The sequence below is a fragment of the Corythoichthys intestinalis genome, chromosome 10 (genome assembly GCF_030265065.1).
Source record: "Corythoichthys intestinalis isolate RoL2023-P3 chromosome 10, ASM3026506v1, whole genome shotgun sequence".
NCBI classification, from domain to species: domain Eukaryota; kingdom Metazoa; phylum Chordata; class Actinopteri; order Syngnathiformes; family Syngnathidae; genus Corythoichthys; species Corythoichthys intestinalis.
This window is the reverse complement of record NC_080404.1, coordinates 38,783,401-38,806,820: the sequence shown is the minus strand read 5'-3', so window position 1 is coordinate 38,806,820 and position 23,420 is coordinate 38,783,401. Positions and strand designations below refer to the sequence as shown.

At 39.3% G+C, this 23,420-nt stretch overlaps 3 protein-coding genes and 1 long non-coding RNA gene across 25 annotated transcripts in view; 3 read left to right on the top strand and 1 right to left on the bottom strand.

Moving 5' to 3' along the window:
- Positions 1–23,420, bottom strand: part of wdpcp (WD repeat containing planar cell polarity effector) — a 231,328-nt gene that overhangs the window by 168,591 nt on the left and 39,317 nt on the right. For 2 of the 12 annotated variants that reach the window (XM_057847348.1, XM_057847355.1), the window contains exons 1-2: positions 934–1,049; positions 326–400 (exon numbers count right to left, since the gene is read on the bottom strand). The exons of 8 other annotated variants lie outside the window; for them this stretch is intronic. The gene's annotated coding sequence lies outside the window, so the exon portion shown is untranslated. Of the gene's footprint in view, positions 1–325; positions 401–638; positions 822–933; positions 1,050–23,420 lie in introns of those variants that run through there. 2 more of the 12 variants (XM_057847349.1, XM_057847356.1) reach the window with 1 other exon arrangement.
- Positions 1,044–14,196, top strand: LOC130922546 (malate dehydrogenase, cytoplasmic-like). Its single transcript, XM_057847361.1, has 9 exons — positions 1,044–1,187; positions 1,661–1,759; positions 2,103–2,199; positions 4,473–4,648; positions 4,726–4,848; positions 4,931–5,107; positions 5,331–5,444; positions 5,537–5,626; positions 13,538–14,196. The coding sequence occupies exons 1-9, from the start codon at positions 1,185–1,187 to the stop codon at positions 13,658–13,660; spliced, it is 1,002 nt and encodes a 333-aa protein (XP_057703344.1). The 5' UTR covers positions 1,044–1,184; the 3' UTR covers positions 13,661–14,196.
- On the top strand, positions 14,923–18,325 carry LOC130922547 (uncharacterized). Of its 8 annotated transcripts, none has more exons than XR_009064532.1 (10): positions 14,923–15,094; positions 15,617–15,715; positions 15,781–15,887; positions 16,233–16,280; positions 16,410–17,176; positions 17,247–17,298; positions 17,495–17,563; positions 17,673–17,786; positions 17,870–17,939; positions 18,068–18,325. It is a non-coding gene; the product is annotated as an uncharacterized LOC130922547 (long non-coding RNA). The 8 variants fall into 8 exon arrangements; XR_009064533.1 differs by having other exon boundaries at positions 14,924–15,094; positions 15,781–16,280; positions 16,410–16,509; positions 17,116–17,176; XR_009064534.1 differs by lacking the exon at positions 16,233–16,280 and having other exon boundaries at positions 14,930–15,094; positions 16,410–16,509; positions 17,116–17,176; positions 18,068–18,323.
- The window catches only part of ugp2b (UDP-glucose pyrophosphorylase 2b), a 45,578-nt gene continuing 41,471 nt past the window's right edge, over positions 19,314–23,420 (top strand). The window contains exon 1 of one of the 4 annotated variants that reach the window (XM_057847358.1): positions 19,314–19,369. Coding sequence is in view for 1 of the 4 variants with exons in the window: in XM_057847357.1 (XP_057703340.1) it covers positions 20,349–20,367 (19 nt within the window). In the remaining 3 variants the exon portion in view is untranslated. The other 3 variants (XM_057847359.1, XM_057847360.1, XM_057847357.1) reach the window with 3 other exon arrangements.

The window sequence follows — 23,420 nt, the reverse complement described above, 5'->3', positions numbered from 1 at the left end:
GGCAAAAAAAAAAAAAAAATCTAAAACGTAGAATAGAGGAAAAATGTAACAACTCTTGTGTAGCCCAAAGTAGCGGACTAAGAGCAGCGTTTTTTGTTCACAAATCTACTCAAGTAAAAGTAAAAAGTATGGCTTAGTAAAAATACTCTTAGAAGTACATTTTTCTCAAAAAGTTACTCGGGTAAATGTAACGGAGTGCATGTAACGCGTTACTACCCACCTCTGCATTTGCGAGAACAGTTTGACTTTTTTTTGTTTCCATACATTTGCATTGATGCGTGAGGACCTTAATTGGCGAGTTCAATAAATATGAATGAATGCTCACCTTTCAGGTGCCCACAAGAGCCAAACCAGAATGGCAGCAACACTTAAGCCTTTGTTGACGACACCATTAAAATCACTGCAAATAGAAACACAGTAAGAATAGATTGAATATCTATTAAAACCACTAAATTCAAGGATAAAGTATGATATTGCCTCTATTTAAGTCCGTTTATGGTCCAGAGGGACGTAAACAGTTACACTTGACCAGAAAATAAAACACACCGAAAATAAGGATGTTTACAGTCAGAAAGTTCTAACTAGCTCAACTACAGTAAAGATGTTTACGGAAGTATCATCGCTCATCAGTGCCTCACTTCAATCACGGTCCAACTTGAGCTCGTTTCATTGTTCGGTTTCAACATCTACGGCGTCAAACTTCGTTTAAAGACTCGCTTACTGAGTTGACATGTACATTTTAACCGCATGCAGTTATTAACATCTCCCGATATAGCCATTAAAACAAGACAGTATCGCTTCTTACAGGAGATTAGCTCACATGTTGCTAAATGCTAAGTGCAGCCGCGCCACTGGCGTCGCTAGGCAACAAGGTGTTGCTAACCAGCTTACAAAATTAAAAACAGCAACCGTCGTTTTACCGGTGAGACTTACGGAATAAAACACAGGAACCTAGAGGGCCTGTATGATGAAGCGTAAAACGCGTTTATGATTATTTTCCAGAAGATAGTTCTTACGGAGCACACAACTTGAAGCTGATTGTAGAAAACTACAAAACTACACTTCCCACATTTCTCCAGAAGCCGTCCCCAGCACTCCAACTCTCGCGATGTCAGCCGGCTTTCCCGTGACCTGCTGCTATTTACCGGGCTCAAGTGGGCATTTGGTTTACTGTAAGCGACAAGATGGTAAGTATATTCTTTTAATATACTGTCTGATTGTTATTCGCCTTATTGGGAATTAGAGTGCAAATTTTGACCGTTTTCGATTGGATTTGTGTTTTTAAAAAGAGTCATTTTCGAGATGAAACTCGAATGACTTTCATTATGTAACACTAGTCAGGTTATGGCGGCGGCCATGTTACAAGTTAAGTACTGATAGAAAGTTTTCATGAAACTAACGTGGGGATTTTATGTAAACTGTTGCCGTTCAGTGGACTTTCCTTGTACGCCCAACATATGTACAAGGAAGTTCCCCCAGTCTATTTTTGACGTGACCTGATTTAAGTTAATCCTATAGGTGTAGACGAGAATGTGAACAATACCCAGTTGGAGTGTGCCATCTCCTGGCTGCCTATCTGCCCCACCTGCCTACCCTTGTGTGTGAAATCAATGCTAATTGTACTAACTCCTCTGTTCTCTGCCTTGTTCCTCCTACGCAGTCTGAGCCAATTAGAGTTCTGGTGACCGGCGCTGCAGGGCAGATTGCCTACTCACTCTTGTTCAGCGTCGCAAAAGGAGATGTCTTTGGCAAAGATCAGGTAAAAGAGTCCTTGTTCTCACTCATAAGCCCCATATCCTGTTAGTGGGTGTCCCGAGATGAACACACCTGTCAGAAAAGGGTCATGTCGGTGACTTTGAAAAGCTGAATCGTTCAGATCGCTTTCACGAGGTTTGACATTGAAGCTGGTGAAATGACTCCGGTGCCAAGCACTTCAAACTGTAATTTAAAACCATTCGTACAGCATGCCCTCTCGGCCTCACTTACTAGTTTCCAGACAGGCCAAAAAAAAAAAAAAAAAAGTTTCAACATGACATGTTATTATTATTTTTTTCATGTATTTTTTGTTATCCTTTTCATGTATTTTTTGTTATCCATGCCAGCCAATCACACTGCTCCTCCTCGACATTCCACCCATGATGCCCGTCCTGGAAGGAGTGGTAATGGAGTTGCAAGACTGTGCCCTTCCTCTTCTGAGAGGTAACCATTTAACTCATTGGCTCCCACTGACAGCAATACACATACAATCCATTTAAACTGAAAAATGACTATTACTTAACAATCTTTCATTTACAATACATCACCGTAATCATCATTGTGAATTTTGTGCCTTTCAAACTGCAATGTCCTCTGTATTGTGGACACATTGGGAGAGGGCTCGACGTCGATGGCTTCTGCCATTTTTTTTTTTTTTTAAATTCAATTGCTGGCTGACCTCCAGCCCCGTATTTTCAACAATCTCCTCCCGCAAATTGCTTGCCATTTGGCAATCTTCATAATGTCTTGACGAGACATTGTAGAAGTTGTCGTACTTGCTCTTCGTTGATACTCTCGTCGGCTTGGTCCATTTTTGCATGTAGAAAAATCATTTTTGAAAATGGCGGTGATTTCACGCTGAACCGGAAACAAAAGTCTGAGCAAAGATCAATAATAATTTAAATCATTATTAAGCATCTTTACATGTATATTAGAGCTGAAACGAATACTCGAGCAACTCGAGTAACTCGAGTTTAAAAACTGATCCGAGTAATTTTATTCACCTCGAGTAATCGTTTATTTTGACAGCTCTAAGCATCACGTTTCGCTCGGACTACTTTTAATGCGGGACAACGCGCTGACGTCACGTGCGTAGAGGAAGAAGCAATAAAACAATATAAAAAAACATTTCCGCAGCCGACAGCCGCTCCAAACTACGCCGACGTTGCTAAAAACTAGCCCGCATGATGTTAAGTTGGTAGCAGGTAGCATCTGATGAGTCTCATAGAGATCCCATGTATGTTGAACTAGATGCGAAATGACAGACTCGGCCGCGTGTGGGCAGCGTTAATAAACAGCCGCCATCTTAAAGCAGTAGAGCGGTAATAAAGAGCGCTAAACGCTAATAAATAAGATTAACGTTACTGTCTGAGTCACTACTGCGGAGGGCTAGGTTTCTATTAATTATGACCACTTTCGATGCTTGGCTAACGTGTCTTACATACAGGCTTTAACATAACATAGCTTTGTGGAGTGATGAGGGTGTAAAATAAAAACTCAATAATGCTAACTATCAATTTTAGCTTAGTAGTCATTGCTGGATAAAACACCAAGTAGCACTGGTCCCTAATGTGCCCCAATACAGCCTGTATCATACATTTATTTTGAACACTGCAAAAACAAAAAATCCTATCAGGACTTACAGTTTAGAATAGCGTAAAACTTAACTAGAACTTAAAAATGGCTTGACACAAATAGAAATTCAATTGAAACACGTGGGAAAAATCCTAACTATTAAGTGATGTGTGTTATCAAGCGTAATGGCATTTGTAGGTGTGTGTATATATATATATATATATATATATATATTTTTTTTTTTTTTTTTTTTTAATTTATTTTTATTAAGATCTAAAGGTTTTTTGAGTGAAAGCAGTGAATTTGTCTTTTTTTTTTAAATTCTAGTTACATCTGAGATGCAATTGTTGGCTGTTTTTAACAATATACATCGAAAATAAAGACATTGATTGACTGAAAATGGTTCAAGATTAGATGAAATGTCTTTTTTTCTCATGGATATTTATAATTGCTCTTCACCTAAAAATATATTTGTTTTATCCGGTTACTCGATTAATCGATAGAATTTTCAGTCGATTACTCGATTACTAAAATATTCGATAGCTGCAGCTCTAATGTATATGTTGGCCTGTGATTGGAATAAAAATAGATGGAGGAATAAGATCGTCTTTGCGGATGCTGCCAATACATTCCCAAATGAGATATTCCTTTGCCAGTGAGTGTGCTGATAAGTTGTTGATAAAAGTGTGGTAGTTTCCGTCCCGTCATTGTATGAGAAACTAACCTTTGTTCGCAACTCACTTCTTTTTTTTTTCTTTTGTATTAACCTACTCATAATCTATTCATGCACCAACTTAACACTGGTGCAATTTGAAATCCTTACGTTTGAGGACTATAGCGTGTGTACTCATTTAATTTTTGGTATGTAATAGACATAGGTTGTAGACTACACATGTAGGATGTTCAAATCATCATTGCTAACGTTAATGTGTAGTTTGTTCACCTCTCTTTTCTGATTGAAATGTGAAATTGATATAACGTAGCTTAATTGTTCATTGTGAAGCGCTTATCTGGCAACCCAAAGCGGAAAGGATGTTGTGGACGTCAATATTTTGATCCTGGTTGCAGTAGCATTTTTGGCCACCAATTTAATTGTGTGTGCCGTAAAATTGAGACAAACTGAGGTTTTTCTCCCCTCACAGAAATTGTGGCCACTGACAATGTGGAAGTGGCCTTCAAGGACCTAGACGCCGCCATGTTGGTGGGCTCAATGCCCAGGAGGGAGGGTATGGAAAGGAAAGACCTGCTCAAAGCCAATGTGGCTATCTTTGAAACTCAGGGAAAGGCCTTGGATAAGCATGCCAAGAAGACAGTCAAGGTAGTATTAGCAGGAATGCTACATTATCCGTCTTTGGAGGTTTGACATGTGAAAGGAACAGATTGTGATGCTTTCAGGTTCTGGTGGTAGGAAACCCAGCCAACACCAACTGTCTGATTGCAATGAAGTCTGCTCCCTCCATCCCCAAAGAGAACTTCTCGTGCCTCACCCGCCTCGACCACAATAGGGCTCGCTCTCAGGCAGGAGTCATACTTTTTGTTAATGCTGATAACATTTAATTAATAGCCTGTAATACTATTGGTCTTCACGCCTGTCCCATAGGTTGCGATGCGCTGCGGTGTCCCTGCTACTAATGTGAAGAATGTGATCATCTGGGGCAACCACTCATCAACGCAGTACCCGGATGTGCACCACTGCAAGGTCAACGTGACCGGCAGCGAAGTGGCTTGTTATGATGCAGTCAAGGATGAGGCTTGGCTTAAAGGGGACTTCATCGCTGTAAGCAAACTATCGTTGTGACTTTCACAATTGTTCTGTGACTGAAGTTTTCCATTGCTGTAAGTTTATTTCCAGTTTAATTCTTTTTGCCACATTTTGAAAATGAGCTTACTAGAGAAAGTGATTTAAAAAGTCAGTTTTTGTGACAGAATGCACAGGGAAAAATCCATTCAGCTTCCGAATCCTAATTTGTGTTGACGTCGCCCGTGTTGCCACGCCACAGACTGTGCAGCAGAGAGGCGCGGCTGTCATCAAGGCCAGGAAGCTGTCCAGCGCAATGTCTGCAGCCAAGGCCATCTGCGACCACATGAGGGACATCTGGTTTGGTACCCCGGAGGTGAACCGCCGTCTCCGGCCATTATTGCACTCATTTTTACCATGTGAGGGGTGTCACGCTGTCTTTCAAATGTTTTTTTTTTTTTTTTCTAGGGTGAGTTCATTTCCATGGGTGTGTACTCCTCAGGCAACACGTACAAAGTACCAAGTGATCTCATCTACTCTTTCCCTGTCCAAATCAAGGTCAGCATGCCCATGTGCACACACAGGATTTACACATTGAAAATTATTTGAAGGCTTCAGCCCTTTATAGGGCAAGTGACTATTTTTGATCATTTAAAAAAAAAAAAAAAAACTTAGCCCCATAAAGACCTGGTGTCCACATATGTGGACATCAAATTTCAGATCATGTAGGCCACATTATCAATTTTTAGTGTACAAGTTTGACCTACATGTCCATGCCAAACACAACGGCAAATTGAAAAACAAAAATGCAAATCACATAACAAAAAAACAAATCACACTGACAAATAACATAACAAAAAAACAAAAAAAACAACTGCAAATCACAAAAGTTAAAAAAAAAAAAAAAAAAAAAAAGATCACCTAACAAAATAATTAAAAAACAATGACAAATGAAAAAACAATATTTATTTCGACATGTATGGAACATGTCCAATATGACTTAATACGTATGTCCCAAATAAAATCTTTCTTTTATAGCGGCAGCCACATTCGCATCATTGGTAACGCTAATTTTTAAATTCCACACCAGACGCGGAGTAACTTCCTTGTTCATCAGTACCCACCCTTTCCGGTGGATTCGTTCAATTAGCGATGAGTTTACTTTTTTTTTTTTTTTTTTTCTGGTTCCTTAATGTAAATTTATTTTTCGATTTGTTGTTGTTTTATGAATTAGTTTTTTGTTATGTGATTTGTCGCTGTTTTTTTTTTTTTTTTTTCATTTTTTTGTCATGTCATTTGTCGTTTTTTGTCAAGGAATTCTCAACATATGCTTCTCAGATGTTGATATATACAGTGTATCACAAAAAGTGAGCACACCCTTCCCATTTCTGCATATTTAAGTATGTCTTTTCATGGGACAACACTGACAAAATGACAATTTGACACAATGAAAAGTAGTCTGTGTGCAGCTTGTATAATAGTTAATTTATTTTCCCCTCACAATAACTCAAAATATAGCCATTAATATCTAAACCCCTAGCAACAAAAGTGAGTATACCCCTTAGAAACTACATCCCTAAATGTCCAAATTGAGTACCGCTTGTCATTTTGCCTACAAAATGTCATGTGACTCGTGAGTGTTACTAGGTCCAGGTGTGCATAGGGAGCAGGTGTGTTCAAATTTGTAGTGCAGCTCTCACACTCTCTCATACTGGTCACTGAAAGTTCCAGCATGGCACCACATGGCAAAGAACTCTCTGAGGATCTTAAAAGACGTATTGTTGCGCTACATGAAGATGGCCAAGGCTCCAAGAAGATTGCCAACACCCTGAAACTGAGATGCAGCACAGTGGGTAAGATCATACAGTGTTTTAAAAGAGCAGGGTCTACTCAGAACAGGCCTCGGGTTGGTCGTCCAAAGAAGCTGAGCGCACGTGCTGAGCGTCACATCCATCCAAATGCTTTCTTTGAAAGCTCATCGCAGGAGTGCTAGCAGCATTGCTGCAGAGTTTGAAGAGGTGGGGGTTAGCCTGTTAAGGCCGAGTTATACTTCTGCGTCAGACCTACGCCGTCAAGGAAGAATCGAGTTACGACCCTACGCCGTAGCCTGACGCGCACCTCTCGATTTTTCTAACCTTCGCGTCGCGTAGACGCGTTGACGTAGCGAAAACGGACTGTGATTGGTCCGCTCAGACTGTTGTTTCTGGGCGAAAACACCGCCATTGTAGAATAGAATCAAACATTATTTTCTACACGCAAAAATGCACCAAGCCGACGGGCGTATCATCGAAGAGCAAGTCTCGTCAAGAAATTATTATTGTGACTGCCAAATGGCAAGGTCGGCGATCGAAAAAATAAATAAATGGAAGAACCACCGAGACATGGGTGGTCGGAATCGAGTGGCCACACGAAGCGGTGACACAGTCGGCCAAAAACTGCCAACTTTTTATCACTTCATGTCGTATTTTTCGTTGGTGCACTTCATCATTTACTGTGTACATATGTTTCAAGTATATGAAGAATAAAGCACAGATTTGGTGTCAAAAGAGTTGTTTTGATCTTTAATTTTCAATAACAGACAGTTCACACACACAATACATCATCACTGATTGAGAGTGCCTCGGTGCTTTTTATGATAACCTTAAAATCAAGCCTCCCAACGCAGTTTGGGAAGTTCCCTAGACGCCAGAAATCTGCTATGGCTTCCCACTGGCTGGTTGTAGGACACGGCAAACAAATCAGGCTGGAGGGCTTTGCAGACCTTGAACGCAGTGCTCGACGTCAGTTTGAAGCTAGCCGCCACAGCTAGCTCTCTCCACCCGAGTCTAAAACTCTCTGTGCGGCATCAAAAGTCGGCCAGACCGCCTCGAAACCGTCTTCTGCGTCGCCTGCCCGTCAACATTTGTATGTTCAATATTTATTCAGTGTTGATGAGCAGAATATTTACTTTCAAGAGTTCCATCTTGCATTGTTTATTTTTTCTCCGACTAGCGGAAGTAGTCAACAATCATGCCCCAAAACCGTACAAACATAACGCCACATCCCTCTAGTGGCTTGGCGGTGAATTACAGAGCAACGCGTTCCCTCACCGCAGAACTATCGAATGTCGAATGACGCCGTAGTCGCTACGCCGTCACCGTAACGCGGGAGTATAACTCAGGCTTTAGTGCTCAGACCATACGCCGCACTCTACATTAAATTGGTGTGCATGGCTGTCACCCCAGGAGGAAGCCTCATCTGAAGACTGTACACAAGAAAGCCCGCAAACAGTTTGCTGAAGACATGTCAACAAAGCACATGGATTACTGGAACCATGTCCTATGGTCTGAAAATTAATTTGTTTGGTTCTGATGGTCTCAAGCATGTGTGGTGGCGACCAGGTGAGGAGTACAAAGATAAGTGTGTCATGCCTACAGTCAAGCGTGGTGGTAATGTCATGGTCTGGGGCTGGATGAGTGCTGCAGGTGTTGGAGAGTTACATTCCATTGAGGGAAACATGAACTCCAACATGTACTGTGAAATACCGCAGCAGCGCATGATCCCCTCCCTCCCTCCAGAAACTGGGTTGCAGGGCAGTGTTCCAGCATGTCAATGACCCCAGCTTTACTGAAGTGGCTGAGGGTAAAGGTGATGGACTGGGCAAGCATGTCTCCAGACTTGAACCCAATAGAATATCTTTGGGAGATCTTCAAACGGACGCTGGAGGTGCGCAAAGTCTCAAATATCCGGCAGCTCCGCAACGTCGTCATGGCGGAGTGGAAGAGCTTTAGTGTGAAGCTCTGGTCAACTCCATGTCCAGGAGACTAAAGGCAGTTCTGGATAATAGTGGTGGCCACACAAAATATTGACAGGTGACATGTTGTATGTTAATATTGACAACTTTCACTAAGGGGAGTACTCACTTTTGTTGGTTTAGATATTTTCAGTTATTTTGAGGGGAAAATAAATTAACTCAATTATATAAGCTGCACACACACTTATTTTCATTGTGTCAAAGTGTCATTTTGTCAGTGTTGTCCCATGAAAAGATATACTTAAATAGCTGCAGAAATGCGGGGGGTGTACTCACTTTTGTGATACACTGTAGCTTAAGCTTTATTATTGTGCAAGTGTTATCTAAAATTCATAATTCAGAGCACAGCTATCAACATCCTGAGGCAAGGAAGGGCAGGCAGGCGCTCTAAAGGGTAAAGCTGTTCTTCAAACGGTACAATGTAACATTTAACTGGTTAAAGCACGGCCTGGCCACCCACGTTTCAAGATATGACATATTAAGACGTATTTTGTCTTCTAATCATGGGACCATTGTTCATCACATGACATATTTTGTCTTGTTTTTTTTTTTTTATTTGATTTGCCATTGTTTATTAAATTGCCGTTGTGTTTTTTGGATTTCGTTGTGTTTGGCACTTCAAGGCCACCGTATACATGACCCAAAATGTGACGTCCGCATATGTGGACAGCATGGCTCTAATATACCATTTTTAAATCATTGTTAAATATATTTATACTTCATAAACTTCATAAAATGATGATTATAAACACAAAATTAAAATGAAGAAAAACAGAAATACCCTGTATATCACATTAAGGCTAGGTTGATACCGCAGGTCTTAATGCATGAATACGATTTTTTTTCCAACTCCAATCAGGCATTAACTCAGTACTTCTCAAATGGTGGGGCGCGCCCCCCCAGGGGGGCGCAGAGCGATGCCAGGGGGGGCGCGAGTGACCTCGGGGAACATGCTTTTTTTTTTTTTTTGCTGTACTAGAATAAAGTGTACTTGCACATCCACTCCGTGGGTGGCAGTGGCGCTCTCATTTTCAAAGTGCGTGCAGTATTTTTGAAGTAAGCAACAGCACACGGAAGAGACTCATGCAGAGCTGGACTCACGCAGCGACCCACTGTCTTTCTCACGTGTCCGGCCGAGAAGTGCCGTTTTCGGCTTGGGATCGTCACGACCACCGCCCTCACCTACGGTTCTCCCTCGGCCGCCGAGAATGCGCTTTTTTCGGGCCGTTTGCCTTTGACTTTTAATATAGTGGGAAATGAGGAAAGACCACTGTTTACTGAGTCTAAAAATGATTATAGCGGAGAAGCCAAATCAGTTAAGACGCCACTTAAAGACATTAGACCTCAATCTCATTGATAAGCCGCTTGATTGTTTTTCAGCGAAAATGTGCCGAATATTGCCAATTGTCACAATCGTCCCGCTTTGTCAGTGTTATATCAGTAAACCAGTGAGCACTGTGGTGAATCAGCGAAAATAAAAACTTTCCTTCTGTCCAGAGACCTTTTTCCCCCCTTCTATTCAGTTTTGTTTTTTTTCGGTCAAATTTTTTGGCATGTTGTCCTGAAGAGTAAATGTTTCTAATCAATTTGAATTTGTTATTATTTACTGATTTTATTACATTTTATTTTTCAGTATCAAATGGTCAAAAATGTACCTTGAGTGTATTTTTACAGTTTGGATGTGACTTTTTTTTTTTTTTTTTTTTTTTTAACTTCAGGCAAATTGATGCGCATTAAGTCTTTTCTGTTACAAGCAACACAATGTTAAAAAAGTTATACTTTATTATAAGTTGATCTATGTTACTTTTTTTCTTTAATAGAAAAAAAGGACCCAATGTTAGGCTGAGGCGTACTTATAATAGTAATATAGACGAATGATACTATTTACAGTGGCGGCAGAGAGTTGGGGGGGGGCGCGAAACATTTACGTCTTCCTTGGGGGGGCGTAACAGAAAATAATTGAGAAGCACTGCATTAACTTGACAGTCTGAACGTGACAAGTCAAATAGAAGTGGACCATTTCAAATCCGATCTGCGTCACTTTCGTATGTGGTTTAAATCCAATCTGGCCCACATTTTTTCAGAATGTCGCAGCGGTCTGAACTGTCAAGTCTCACAAATCGGAATTTATGCAGCAATTATGTCATCAAAGAGCGAGAGAGACAGGACTCTACGGTAGCGGTGGAGCTGTGCGTTAGCTCCTAGCTTGTCTTGAACATGGCTTTTGGGGAAGGGTCGGGCTTGACTATAGTCATAAAAAAATAAATGGGTTGAGGATAAGCCTGAGAATGATTGTTTTCTCTCTGCTCCATATGAGCATTATTTCAAGATAGCATACATGGCCGAGAGTCAGGGCAAACTGTCCTTATGTGTGTGTGTGTGTGTGTGTGTCATGCACGGACAGTGTGTGCATGCTATCGATCTATATGAACTTTGAATATAAGACTAAACAGGGATTATTTATGTCTGTTATTTGTTTCCTCTCTTTGGAAATCAAAATATGATCACCTTTGAATGACGTTGAGCCAGCATGTTTGGTCATTTTGATGCCCCTGCGCATGTGGGTAAGTTTCTTAAGCGCATCTTGGACTACGAATTAGTGCGCATGCGTGATACTTGAACGGGATCAGTGGACAAAAGCAGTCTGAACGGACAAGCCAAAAAACAGATATGACAAAAAATCTGATTTGTGCATTAAGACCTGCGGTATGAAGTTTAATTATATTTCTGAATTTCATAGTATTTAACTCGTCTTTCGTTGATAAATATATAAATTGTAATGGTGTAACAGTACATGTAATAGTATTGAACCGTTTCGGTACGTGGTAGTCGGTTCGGAACGGAGGCGTACCGAACGAGTTTCTGACGTAATATAACCCTTACTTTTCGAGGCTGTGAGTCGATCGGGTTACAGTTTCTTTGTGTAGATTATATTTACTCCGTCTTCTCTACTATAATGAGGACCAACACGGTAGGACAGTCCAGAAATGTCAACGGCGTGACAGCGTGGCCACCGCGAGAACGCAGTGAAACGCCGGCGTTAAAGTCAATCAGCCAATGCACACCAGTCGAAGTGCAGCCGCGTGTTAGATACGTCCCAGAAGCGGCCAACGCGACGCACGCAAAAAGAGCGGCAGTGTTTATTATTTGACGCGAGACGGGGCCCTCCTGCGTCAATACTACTAGGTAGGATCTTTGTTGATTTACTGCTGTCTTCTCTGCTATAATAATAACCAACACGGCCCCGTGTTCGATACAAAACCCTCCTACCACAACAAAACAAGAAGGAACTAATATTCACATAGGAACTAAAGTTATACAATATAAATGAATTAGGGTTGTCAAACGATTAAAATTTTTAATCAAGTTAATTACAGCTTCAAAATTAATTAATCGCAATTAATCGCAATTCAAACCATCTATAAAATATGCCATATTTTCTGTAAATTATTGATGGAATGGAAAGATAAGACACAAGATGGATATATCCATTCAACATACGGTACATAAGTACTGTATTTCTTTATTATTACAATAAATCAACAAGATGGCATTACCATTATTAACATTCTGTTAAAGCGATCCATGGATACAAAGACTTGTAGTTCTTAAAAGATAACTGTTAGTACAGGTTATAGAAATTTTATATTAAAACCCCTCTTCATGTTTTCGTTTTAATAAAATTTGTAAAATTTTCAATCAAAAAATAAACTAGTAGCCCGCCATTGTTGATGTCAATAATTACTTACACAATGCTCTTGGTTGCTGAAGCCTTAAAATCAGTCGCACCCAAGCGCAAGCAGAGGGAGCCAAAACTCCGAAAAACACAAGTACACGTTTCACTGTGCTGTCATTGTAATCTCTTTAAGCAGGGTATTTGTGTGTTAATTGCGTCACATATTTTAACGTGATTAATTTAAAATATTAATTAACGCCCGTTAACGCGATAATTTTGACAGCCCTAAAATGAATACATCACATTTGTAAAATATTAACCCATAATAAAATAAATAGTAGCCCATTTAAATAAAATGAATTGTAATGAGCTAAAACACCTGTAATTAATAAGAAAAATACACACATCCTGCTTACACAATTAAATTTATTAATTTCTGTGTGGCACTTGAGTTTGAGAAAGTCCACCAATAAAGCTTTTGAAAACTGTTCATAAGAAAAAAAAAATGTTTCATTGAGGCATTTCATTTGTAAAATACATGTTAAAATCTTTGTCATTGGGATTGCTTTTCTCTTTAGCAGAGGACTTCTTTCTTTTAGAAAGAAAGCTGACCAATACGCGGGGTCTGAAAGGCAAATTGTTGTTGGATTATCTTTAAATACCCGCTACTTTTTGAGCAGAATTCTAGCTTTGTATAGGCTAATGTTCCTATTGTTGAAAGCACAAAAGTGTGTAATAAACAACTAGCACATTTATATTTTGCTTTTTTTTTTTTTTTACTGTACCGAAAATGAACCGAACCGTGACCTCAAAACTGAGGTACTTACCGAACCGAGATATTTGTGTACCGTTACACCCCTAATAAATTCAATTCATTTTAACTGGAAGGACTGCTCGTCTTTCATTTCCAATGATGGCGCAAGACGTTCTGTCCATTTTGACTAATAAAAAACCTTTCTCAGAAAACTAGTAACATTTAATGTGCTGTCAATCTCCTTAGAACAAATCCTGGAAAATAGTGGAGGGCCTGGCCATCAATGACTTCTCCAAGGCAAAGATGGAGGCCACAGCCACAGAGCTGATAGAGGAGAGGGATACTGCAATGGAGTTCCTGGCCAAGTGACTACGTGTAGATGCTCGACTGTGACTTAGCACTCCCTTCAACATCCTTCTATTCATCGTGTATGTGTGTGTTGTGTGTTTTCCCCAAAACCTCGGGTGGGGCGATTGGGGGGAACTGAAAGGCTTTGGTACTGTAACAGATCCCAAGGGCACATACAGTGGGGAGAGCAAGTATTTGATACACTGCCAATGGAAAAACCCATTGGCAGTGTATCAAATACTTGTTCTCCCCACTGTAGCTGCCTTAGTTTTAGCTATGCAGACATGCCCATTTTAAAGGTCACAAACACAAGAGCTCTTTCTTTTGACTTTCTAAATGTAATTTTCTTTCAAAAACTGCTGTTTAACCCATGATACCTTTTACTCATAATATAGTGCCACTTGGTGTGTAATCTGAGTTTTGGGTCCATCTAATTTGTCACCACCAACTTGTCATTTCATTTGGTGTAGTGAAGTGTTGGTTGAACAAAAAAAAAAACACTTGAATCCTAATGGTTCATGTTATAAAAATAAAAGACTTGAAAAGTATTGGGCTTGGTGTATTTATTATTGACCTATGGCATAATGAAGTAAAACTATTCTTAACAAAGGTATGCTGGCAATTTCACTTCATGCAAGTGGCACATCGAACTATAACTGTCATAGTACAAGGTTACAGGTCTTGCTTTCAAGTGTAACCAGTTTCAAACAAGTGATTTATGGTTTAGCTTGAATGCACATGAAAGACAATCCTGCACGAACTTGACCAGGCAAGTGTACTGTGCCGGAATGGGCCTAGTAAAGATACGACCTTTATGAAATCCTTGGCAGACGCAGAACAGCACGGTATTGGGAAATTGAGTGTAATATCAACTTGACACCTGGGAGGGGCAGACTTTGCCCACTTTTCTAACCACTAAAACTGGTAGCTCTAGTAATTATTGGAAATGTCCATATGTACAATAAACACTAATAGTGAGACCCCACACCAAAATAAATTATGGTAAAAAGCTTTTTGGATTAAATATGAAATATCTTCAACAAGCAAGTACAGTCGCAGGGAGAAAAAATACAAATTCATAACACATAATTCCCGCTATCGAACAGTTTAAAGACAACGTGTTTTCTTAATACAAGAGTTCGGTTCGGAAGAGTTCAGCCCCCCAAAAATACATAGCAAAAACCATATTTGAAAAATATTTTGTGTCCAATCATTTCTTTGAGTTTTGACAGTTTCTGATTCATTTATTTACAGACGGAAATGGCGTCTTTTTATTTGAGAGGAGTCTGGCTGCAGCCCGCCTCTCTCAGTACCCTGCGCCGCTCTTCTCAGTACCCATCCCGCAGACAGGAAATGACGCAACACCGCAGCTCTCAGTCCCCTCAGACCGGAAATGTCGTCAACCCTTGCGACGAAAACAAGTTACGTTATTTCACCTCTCGCGAAAAAAACACGGTAAGTGGCCGCACTGAAAAAAAGTTTTTAAAAGCGTATGCATGTTTAAAAATGTTAAATAGTTAAACAAGACTTGCGGTGAAAATATGAAGTGTTTATTCTGAGTTGAAAAGACCGTACTTATATCTAGTATTCTTAATGTAATTTAAATAATGTCTTCCTTTACTAACTGCATGTGACTTTGCTCTACTTATATTGTTTAATACGTACTGATGAATTCAGCAGCGAATTCGCTAATGCTGCTAATGCTTTTTACATTTTTTTTTCACAATGAACAGTCTTCTTTGTGTAGTTTTCATTATATTGCACTCTTATTTTTCATTATGTACATGCCTGCAATTCGCAGCTCGCTGTTTTTGTTGTTGTATGGTATTGTTGTTTTGCCTTCATTTGTTTTGTCTGGTCCTTTGTAGTTTGAATGTTGTCACATGATCCAAATAGGACAAGGTTGTAATTTTTTCTTGATATTGTTACTCTGCTTAGCTATATATTTTTTCATTATTTTGTTTTTTTTTTTACTAGCTGCAAGATCACCACCCCATTGGGAAGAAACTAAATCACGACCCCCAAATGGTAGTCTTCCCATGCAGATACAGGGATGTCACACAGATCCAAATGGAAGTAAGTAGCATAAATATTAATGTACTTTAGATTTTGGACTGTGCTGAATACTTTTTTTTTGATAGACATCGAACACTGTAAAACCCACTGTGCAGACAGGACCAATGGTGACAATATAAGACCATGCCGAGCTTCATGGACGGTTCAAACTCATCCTGCCCAGGAACGGCTGGTATGTTTTATGTCTGAGACAAATGTTGTGCTCAGTGGAAATCTGGATAGGCTTATTATTCCTTATATTAGTTAACAATTGGACATAATTGATTATTTACTCTTTGTTTATTTAACCAATCAACATTCTCATTAGCTTATGCAAATCTTGAATATAAAGAGGCCAGAAATGGTGTTGATTGTCTAAAAAAAGAAAGTTTGATTGACACGTGCTGACTTTTGGAACGTTGGCCTGAACAATGAAATGGAATCAACTGTGAATTTTGAGGATTTAGTTTCTCTAAAGAACATAATGTCACTTGTACAATTAAGTAAAATGTAACTTTTTGTTTTTGTTTTTTTGCAGATATGAAATGCATATTTATAACTTGTCTAACAAGTAGCTCATTCAAAGGTATAAAAAAGTATTTTTTTGGCGTGTGTAGGGTATTATTTTAACTATGTAGCCTACAGAATGCTTGTATGGGCTCATGTAGGTGTCTGCGTACGTTTGTATTTATATAACATATGTCCGTGTGTATAGATTATGTATTTTTCAGGGAAGGACCATATTTGTGGCTGACCCCTATGTTGTTGCAACATGGTGAAAGCCTACAGGATGTGACCCACACATGCATCTGCCTGTAAGGCTGATTAGTAACAACTACAACTTGGAGCATTGGTTCATTTTCAAAGAACAGTCAAATCATAACAAATTAAATGATCCAAATTCCAATTATTTGTGGGAAGAAAAACAGATCCAATCTTGAGATCAGAGAACTATTGTTATCTCTAATGAAATTCAGTAACCATTCATATTGGCATGGCGTTTCCATGATGATCCAGAATAGCCTTGTTTGGTTTTGAAGGTATGTTCCAGTCGATCCTTTTATTTTGCCCCTTCAATTAAAGCAGAATTGCACTCCAGATGATTCATCCAATCATTTGAAGCTAAATTCTAAAATGCCACTCTAAAATTGCGAATGTTTTGTTTCAAGGGCATTGGCCCGGTCTCAACATTGGTAGGGACGAATATAATGCAAATAAGGTTGCTCAAAAGTTGGTGGGGACAACTTTAGCATCCTGAAAAGTTGGTCGTGTTATGTCCCTACCGTCCCTATGCAAACCTACGCCCTTGTTTTGTTTGCATGAATCATTTAAACCTGACTGGTTGGTGTTCTTATGCATGGAAACACGTTTGTAATTGTTTAACTACTGTATTTAATATAAACCTATATTTTCAATTGCAGAAAACGTTGACAGTCAATCAACAGGGGGACATGGAAAGAGAGGATTGGAAGTGAAATAGAGGTATTTGTAAAAGTGTGTATTCATTGATTCAAAACTAGAAGGAAGTGACTCGGTTAAATTCTTACGTTAGGGTTTTTCGGGACAGCCATAGGGGAAGGACTGTGGCATCTTCATGTTGGTAGGTGAGTTTAACTGTCCAATTTTGTCCTCTGTTATATTTGTATTCATTTATCCATTTGTAGTATGCTCTTTGCACTGTTCTGGATGCTCTCTTTGAGTTTAACCATTGTAAAATGAAGTTCACCGAATCATTCAAATTGGGCTACAAAATATCCTTGTCGTTATTCTTTATTTACACTTGTTTTTAATTTTTGTTAGACTGATATGCCAACTCTGAGGAAGTGGTGGTGTATATTGCTAGTGGACAATTTCAAACTTGGGTGCATGGTAAGTCTTTGAAACTGTTGATATGGCATTCATAGGAAAGTAGGTGCACAGCACCTTAATTCTTTGTTGGAAAATGTGGAATACTTATTTTTGTATTTTTTCAACTTAGGTGAGCCACAGGAAAGAGTTTGCCCATTGGACAGATAAGGCAAAAGCATTACTGCAGGGTGAAGTGCCACCAGTCTATCAGCTACAGAAGTGAAATTTGAATATAATTGCTGAGGTCAGCTTTTAAAGACTTTTTAGTGTCCATTACTCTGACGCACTTTTGAACATGTCCCCCTTTATTCACTGATTTTTTTTTAGGAAGAGGTGCAACCACAGCTCCTTCAAGTTAGTGGTGGCCCACTCCAAAAAGATATGGCGGGAAAAAATGGTACGATTGTTTATATATCTAGTTTAATGCAATGCCTGAAAAGAAAAATCAAGTATAAAATTAACAAAGCATCATTTTTATTATGTAATATTCAAATAGCTGTTTTCTTTCTCTTTTCCAATGAACAGTTTTGGTAAAAGGATTGTGCAAGACAGCACAAAAGCCTCGGACAGGGCGGGGGGGGGGGGATCAATGCAGTAGGAGTTCCCAAGCATCCTGCAGATGGAAGAGGATGAGCACGAACTACAATGTCTTGGAGCCATTCAAGTTCTGTTTCAACCATCTGGAAGATGGATTTACCTTTTTTGAGGAGATTGTTGACCAAAGAAAATATCTGGTATTCTCTCAATAATAATAAAAAAATAATAAAAATAAAGTTTACCATATTAGAACTGGTTGTATTGAGTTCATTTTTCTACACTTATAAATTTGTTGTTTTTTTTCTTTTATCCCAGATGTTAGTTGTAGGTAGTTTTAATTACCTGTGATGAAGGCTTGCCGAAAAATGTCAGGTAATTAAAACAACCTACAACTATTGTCTGGGATAAAAGAAAAGAACAACTAACACATGACAACTATTTTGTCATTTCTGTTTGAAATAAAGGTGCCTTTCCTGGAGCAGAAAGTTTAATATAGTTTCTGAATTAGTTAATTAGGATCTTCACCCGCATGAATGAATTTAATTAGCAAAATGAAAGACAAAATTGGTTTGGTTGCAACATTGAGAGAATATTACGTTTTTGATACATTAAATTGTAATGAAGCTATATTAATGTGTCCGTTCATAAAAATGTAAGGATGACAGCAATTTCTAATAATTCTCAATTGGAGTATATTTTACAATTGACAAACTAAAGTACACACTGTGATAGGTCACATGCGATCTCTCAGTCACCAATTAAACCTTTATTGCAGTAGTGTGTATTTTAATTTTGATGTACTGTAACCGTGTTTTTCATTTTGGTAAAATCAGCAGGCTTTAACAAACTGACCGCGCTTAAAGAGTTAATCTCCCGATTTCACCAAATCAATTTAAGGAGCATGGAAATAAATTATTATTTAAATAATAATGAGTGATGCTGAAACCGAACATAAAAGACGTGCGAAAAGGAAAGTAAACTAGTATTTACGTTCGAATGGACGCTAACTATTACGATAAAACCGGAAGCTCGGAGCTAGAGCGCTGTTTCATGTTGTCATTTCCGGTCTGTGAGCTGCGATATTGCGTCACTTCCTGTCTGCGGGATGGGTACTGAGACGAGCGGCGCAGGGTACTGAGAGAGGCGGGCTGCAGCCAGACTCTCTTGTTTTATTTCGCCCAGCCCTATTGGCGCCCATTAGTGACGTCATTGAAAAACCGCGCTCTGATTGGTCTTATCTCTCGCTCACCAGCCTTCCAATTTGTTCCTGTTCGGAATGTCACTTTAACGGTAAGACAAAACTAATCAGATTTTTTATATTCTTTTTTTATTTTACAAGTTCCACGCGTATTTTGACTTTTTTCTGAACACAGTTTGTCAGGTGTGTTTACGCATCCGAAAGGAATTAGATATTCTTGTACGTGTAGTGGTGTATGTCCTCCTCCGCTTGCGGGGAGTTGCTTGTTGAACCGCAGGACCGGGCCGACCTCCTCTATCGTCCCTCCATTGGCATCCAAACTGCCGAGCATTGAGCATAACACCTCCGCTCTGGATGCCGTTTTAGCTTGTATTGTTGGTTAGCTGGCTTAGCCCATTGGGTTTTCTATCCCTGAGGGACTCTTTTTCGCCACAGTGGTTCCTTCCTCATCACCGTGGTGCGTTCAGTGAACCTCTGTTTTTCTGCCTCGCGTCGCGTGCGCATCGTCTCCGTGCTCTTCGCGGTTTGCCCTTGGCTTTTATGCGCTTGTGAAGTTCCGTTAGTCACGTCGCGCGGATGGGAGTGTTTTCCCCAGTGGGTTAATAATTGACGTGGGTGCCTCTTGGCGGCGTTAAAGAAATCGATGTGAAATGGCCGCAATAATGTGTTCGTAAAATCCTGAGCAGGGGAGTTGGCGTTGAAGGGGGAGAAGCAGGAGAAGGAGGGAGAAAAAACCTGGGCAGAGGTTAAGAGTCACTGGTAGGACTTATGACGTGGTTTACTGGGCAAAATGAGGAAGTGAGGGTTAAAAGCTGACGTTTGCGAAGCTACATTTCATTTGTCGGCTGTTGAGCGAGATAAGTGTCCCATATTTGCCCATTTTTTCCTGCTTTGAACGGGATGTCCTGAGATCTGGAGCTCCGCTTGTGATTGGACGTTCACTGCTCGAATGGACAGTCAGCACACAGCCAGGAAAGTTTACTGCACCGCGGGATGACACTCAGGATTTAACTGGCAATTATTACAAGGTTTTAAGTTTTCTCAATTACTTGTTTCCTGGCTGCTGTGAGCATGGCGCTTTATGTCCAAGGTAAGAAGTTCAAGGCAGTTGTAGCTATAGAACTTTTGTCAATATGTAAACTAGACTTTATTTGTGGATTAATGAAACCAGTTTTCCATGTTTCTCATCCTTCTATTCACTGGATGGAACAAATTAGACAACATATTATGCTTATAACAATGATATTAATCACAATGTGCTGTATCTTTGATCCTTTCAGGGATAGTGGTCACTCAAGTGACAGCTATTCATTAGTTGACACTTAGGACCTTTAACCCTTTATCGGGCAAGTGACTATTTTTACTTATTAAAAAAAAACTTAAATAGTAGCAATTGTCATATTTGTTTAAATTAATGATCGGTATTGAATATTTAATAATATTTGTAAATGAAATGAAAATGATTAAAAACAGAAATGCACATTGATTATGGCACCAAGTACACTGTAAAGTTGATTTTTTTTCCCCCAGTGTTTCCAAGACATCCAATTCATTGCTGGAAATGATCATGTTTCAGTGCCATTGACAGCACTAGACGTCCAATTCATCTTGAATCATTCAATCGTTCATTCGCCCCCTCCTAGTCTAAATGGGCTGCCAATGAATTAAAAGAGTGCGCTGTTTTTTTTGTTTGTTTGTTTGTTTGTTTGTTTGTTTTTTAATCTCATTCATGCCACTGCCAAGGAAAGTTTGTCATGTTGGAGGACGCCAGAGTACACAAAGAAAACCAACACAGGTATCTGGCAAACATGCAAAAACAGAGCTGAGAATATTCCAGCCACTTTTTTACACACACGCAAAAATCACATCCTTTCACACAGAAACGTGAAGAAAAAAGCTGCCGTATTTCTCGAAAGAAATAAGGAATCCAGGGTCGTCACGATGTCTTAAGGGACAGGGATAAGGAGTAAGATCGCTGTCAGAAAGACTCATATCCAACTAGGCATTCATATTTTACTTGGGTGTGAGAATTTTTTTCTACTTACAGTGTCTACTACTATTTTTATCTGAGTATGAGGATTCTATTTGCGTTATAATTTGTAATAATGTGAGTTTGAGTTTTTTTTTTTTTTTTTTTTTTAAATGTGATTATGAATCTAAAAACTTGAGTAAAGTCTAGTGAACACAACTCTCAGGGACATCATTTTTTTCAACTGTGTGAATTTTTACATTCTGCTGTGAAATGGTTAAACATCAAAAAAGTCCCCCCCCCCCCCCAAAAAAAGAATAGTATTATAGCTACAGTATTGTTCCTTGAATGAAGATTGATTGCAATGTGGCTCACTTCCCTCTAATGTGCCAGAAGCGGATGCCATGACATCTTACTTGTTACTTTTACCCGGGTTAACTTTGGTTTCCTGTTGTCACTTTTTGTTGGAATTTGCTGCTGCAAGCAAAAAAGCAACACTTTTTTAATTCAATGTTGTGAGTTGGCTAGATTGATCAAAGACAACTACTGTATGTGAACCACTACTACTAGTCTACTTTGTCGTAAATTAACGCAAGAGGCAATTATTTCCCTGTGTCTTTCGCAAAGACACCCCAAAAATGTGATGTTATCATGTCAGGCGGATTCCACAAATCCAGAGTCATGTTGGATCCAACACTTGGCACTGTGTTCAGTGATGTAGGGAAAGGCTTGCAAGCAGCTGCTACACCATGGAAACGGGCCACAAAGTCCCATGTGTACGGCCTGTTTGCTGCCAGAGGATGTTTGGACCAAGTGGGATATTACCGTCATTCTGCTATCGTATAATTAGTTGACGTCAGCGTCAAAGAGCAACTGGTGTGACGTACGATAAATGCTCTCAAGCGCAACAGGGTGGGAGAATTGAATAGCGTTCACTAGTTTGTGTTGGGCTTAAATACAGATGATTTACTAAGTGTCTTTACATGCGTGAAATGATTCATTATCCATTAATGACTAAGACTTTCCGAAAGGGTTATAATGTTCTTCCACAATTTGATCTGAACACAAGATTTCTGCCCAGATGTCACAGAAATTGTTTCCAGATGTAACAAACTGGAAGCAGCACAACGTGATTCACTGACGTCAAATGTGATGATGGTTCAAAGTCCAAGTTTTGTCTAACGTGTGAGACATGTTTGTACTAGGGTTGTTCCGATCATGTGTTTTTGCTCCTGATCCGATCCAGATCGTTTTAGTTTGAGTATCTGCCGATCCCGATATTTCCCGATCCGATTGCTTTTTTTTTGCTCCCGATTCAATTCCAATCATTCCCGATAATTTTTCCCGATCATATACATTTTGGCAATGCATTAAGAAAAAAATGAATAAAACTCGGACGAATATATACATTCAACAAACAGTATAAGTACTGTATTTGTTTATTATGACAATAAATCCTCAAGATGGCATTTACATTATTAAAATTCTTTCTGTGAGAGGGATCCACGGATAGAAAGACTTGTAATTCTTAAAGGATAAATGTGACTTTGTATATTGTGACTAAATATTGCCATCTAGTGTATTTGTTGAGCTTTCAGTAAATGATACTGCAGCCATTCAACCCAAATGCATGATGGGAAGTACAACCATGACTGTGCGTAGGGCAGTGCTTCTCAATTATTTTCTGTTACGCCCCCCCAAGGAAGACGTAAATGTTTCGCGCCCCCCCAAACTCTCTGCCGCCACTGTAAACAGTACTATTATAAGTACGCCTCAGCCTAACATTGTGTCCTTTTTTTCTATTAAAGAAAAAAGTAACATAGATCAACTTATAATAAAATATAACTTTATTAACATTGTTTTGCTTGTAACAGAAAAGACTTAACGCGTATAAATTTGCCTGAAGTAAAAAAATAAATAAATAAAAAAGTCACATCCAAACTGTAAAAATACACTCAAGGTACATTTTTGACCATTTGATACTGAAAAATAAAATGTAATAAAATCAGTAAATAATAACAAATTCAAATTGATTAGAAACATTTACTCTTCAAGACAACATGCCAAAAAAATTTGACCGAAAAAAACAAAACTGAATAGAAGGGGGAAAAAAGTGTCTTTGGACAGAAGGAAAGTTTTTATTTTCGCCGATTCACCACAGTGATCACTGGTTT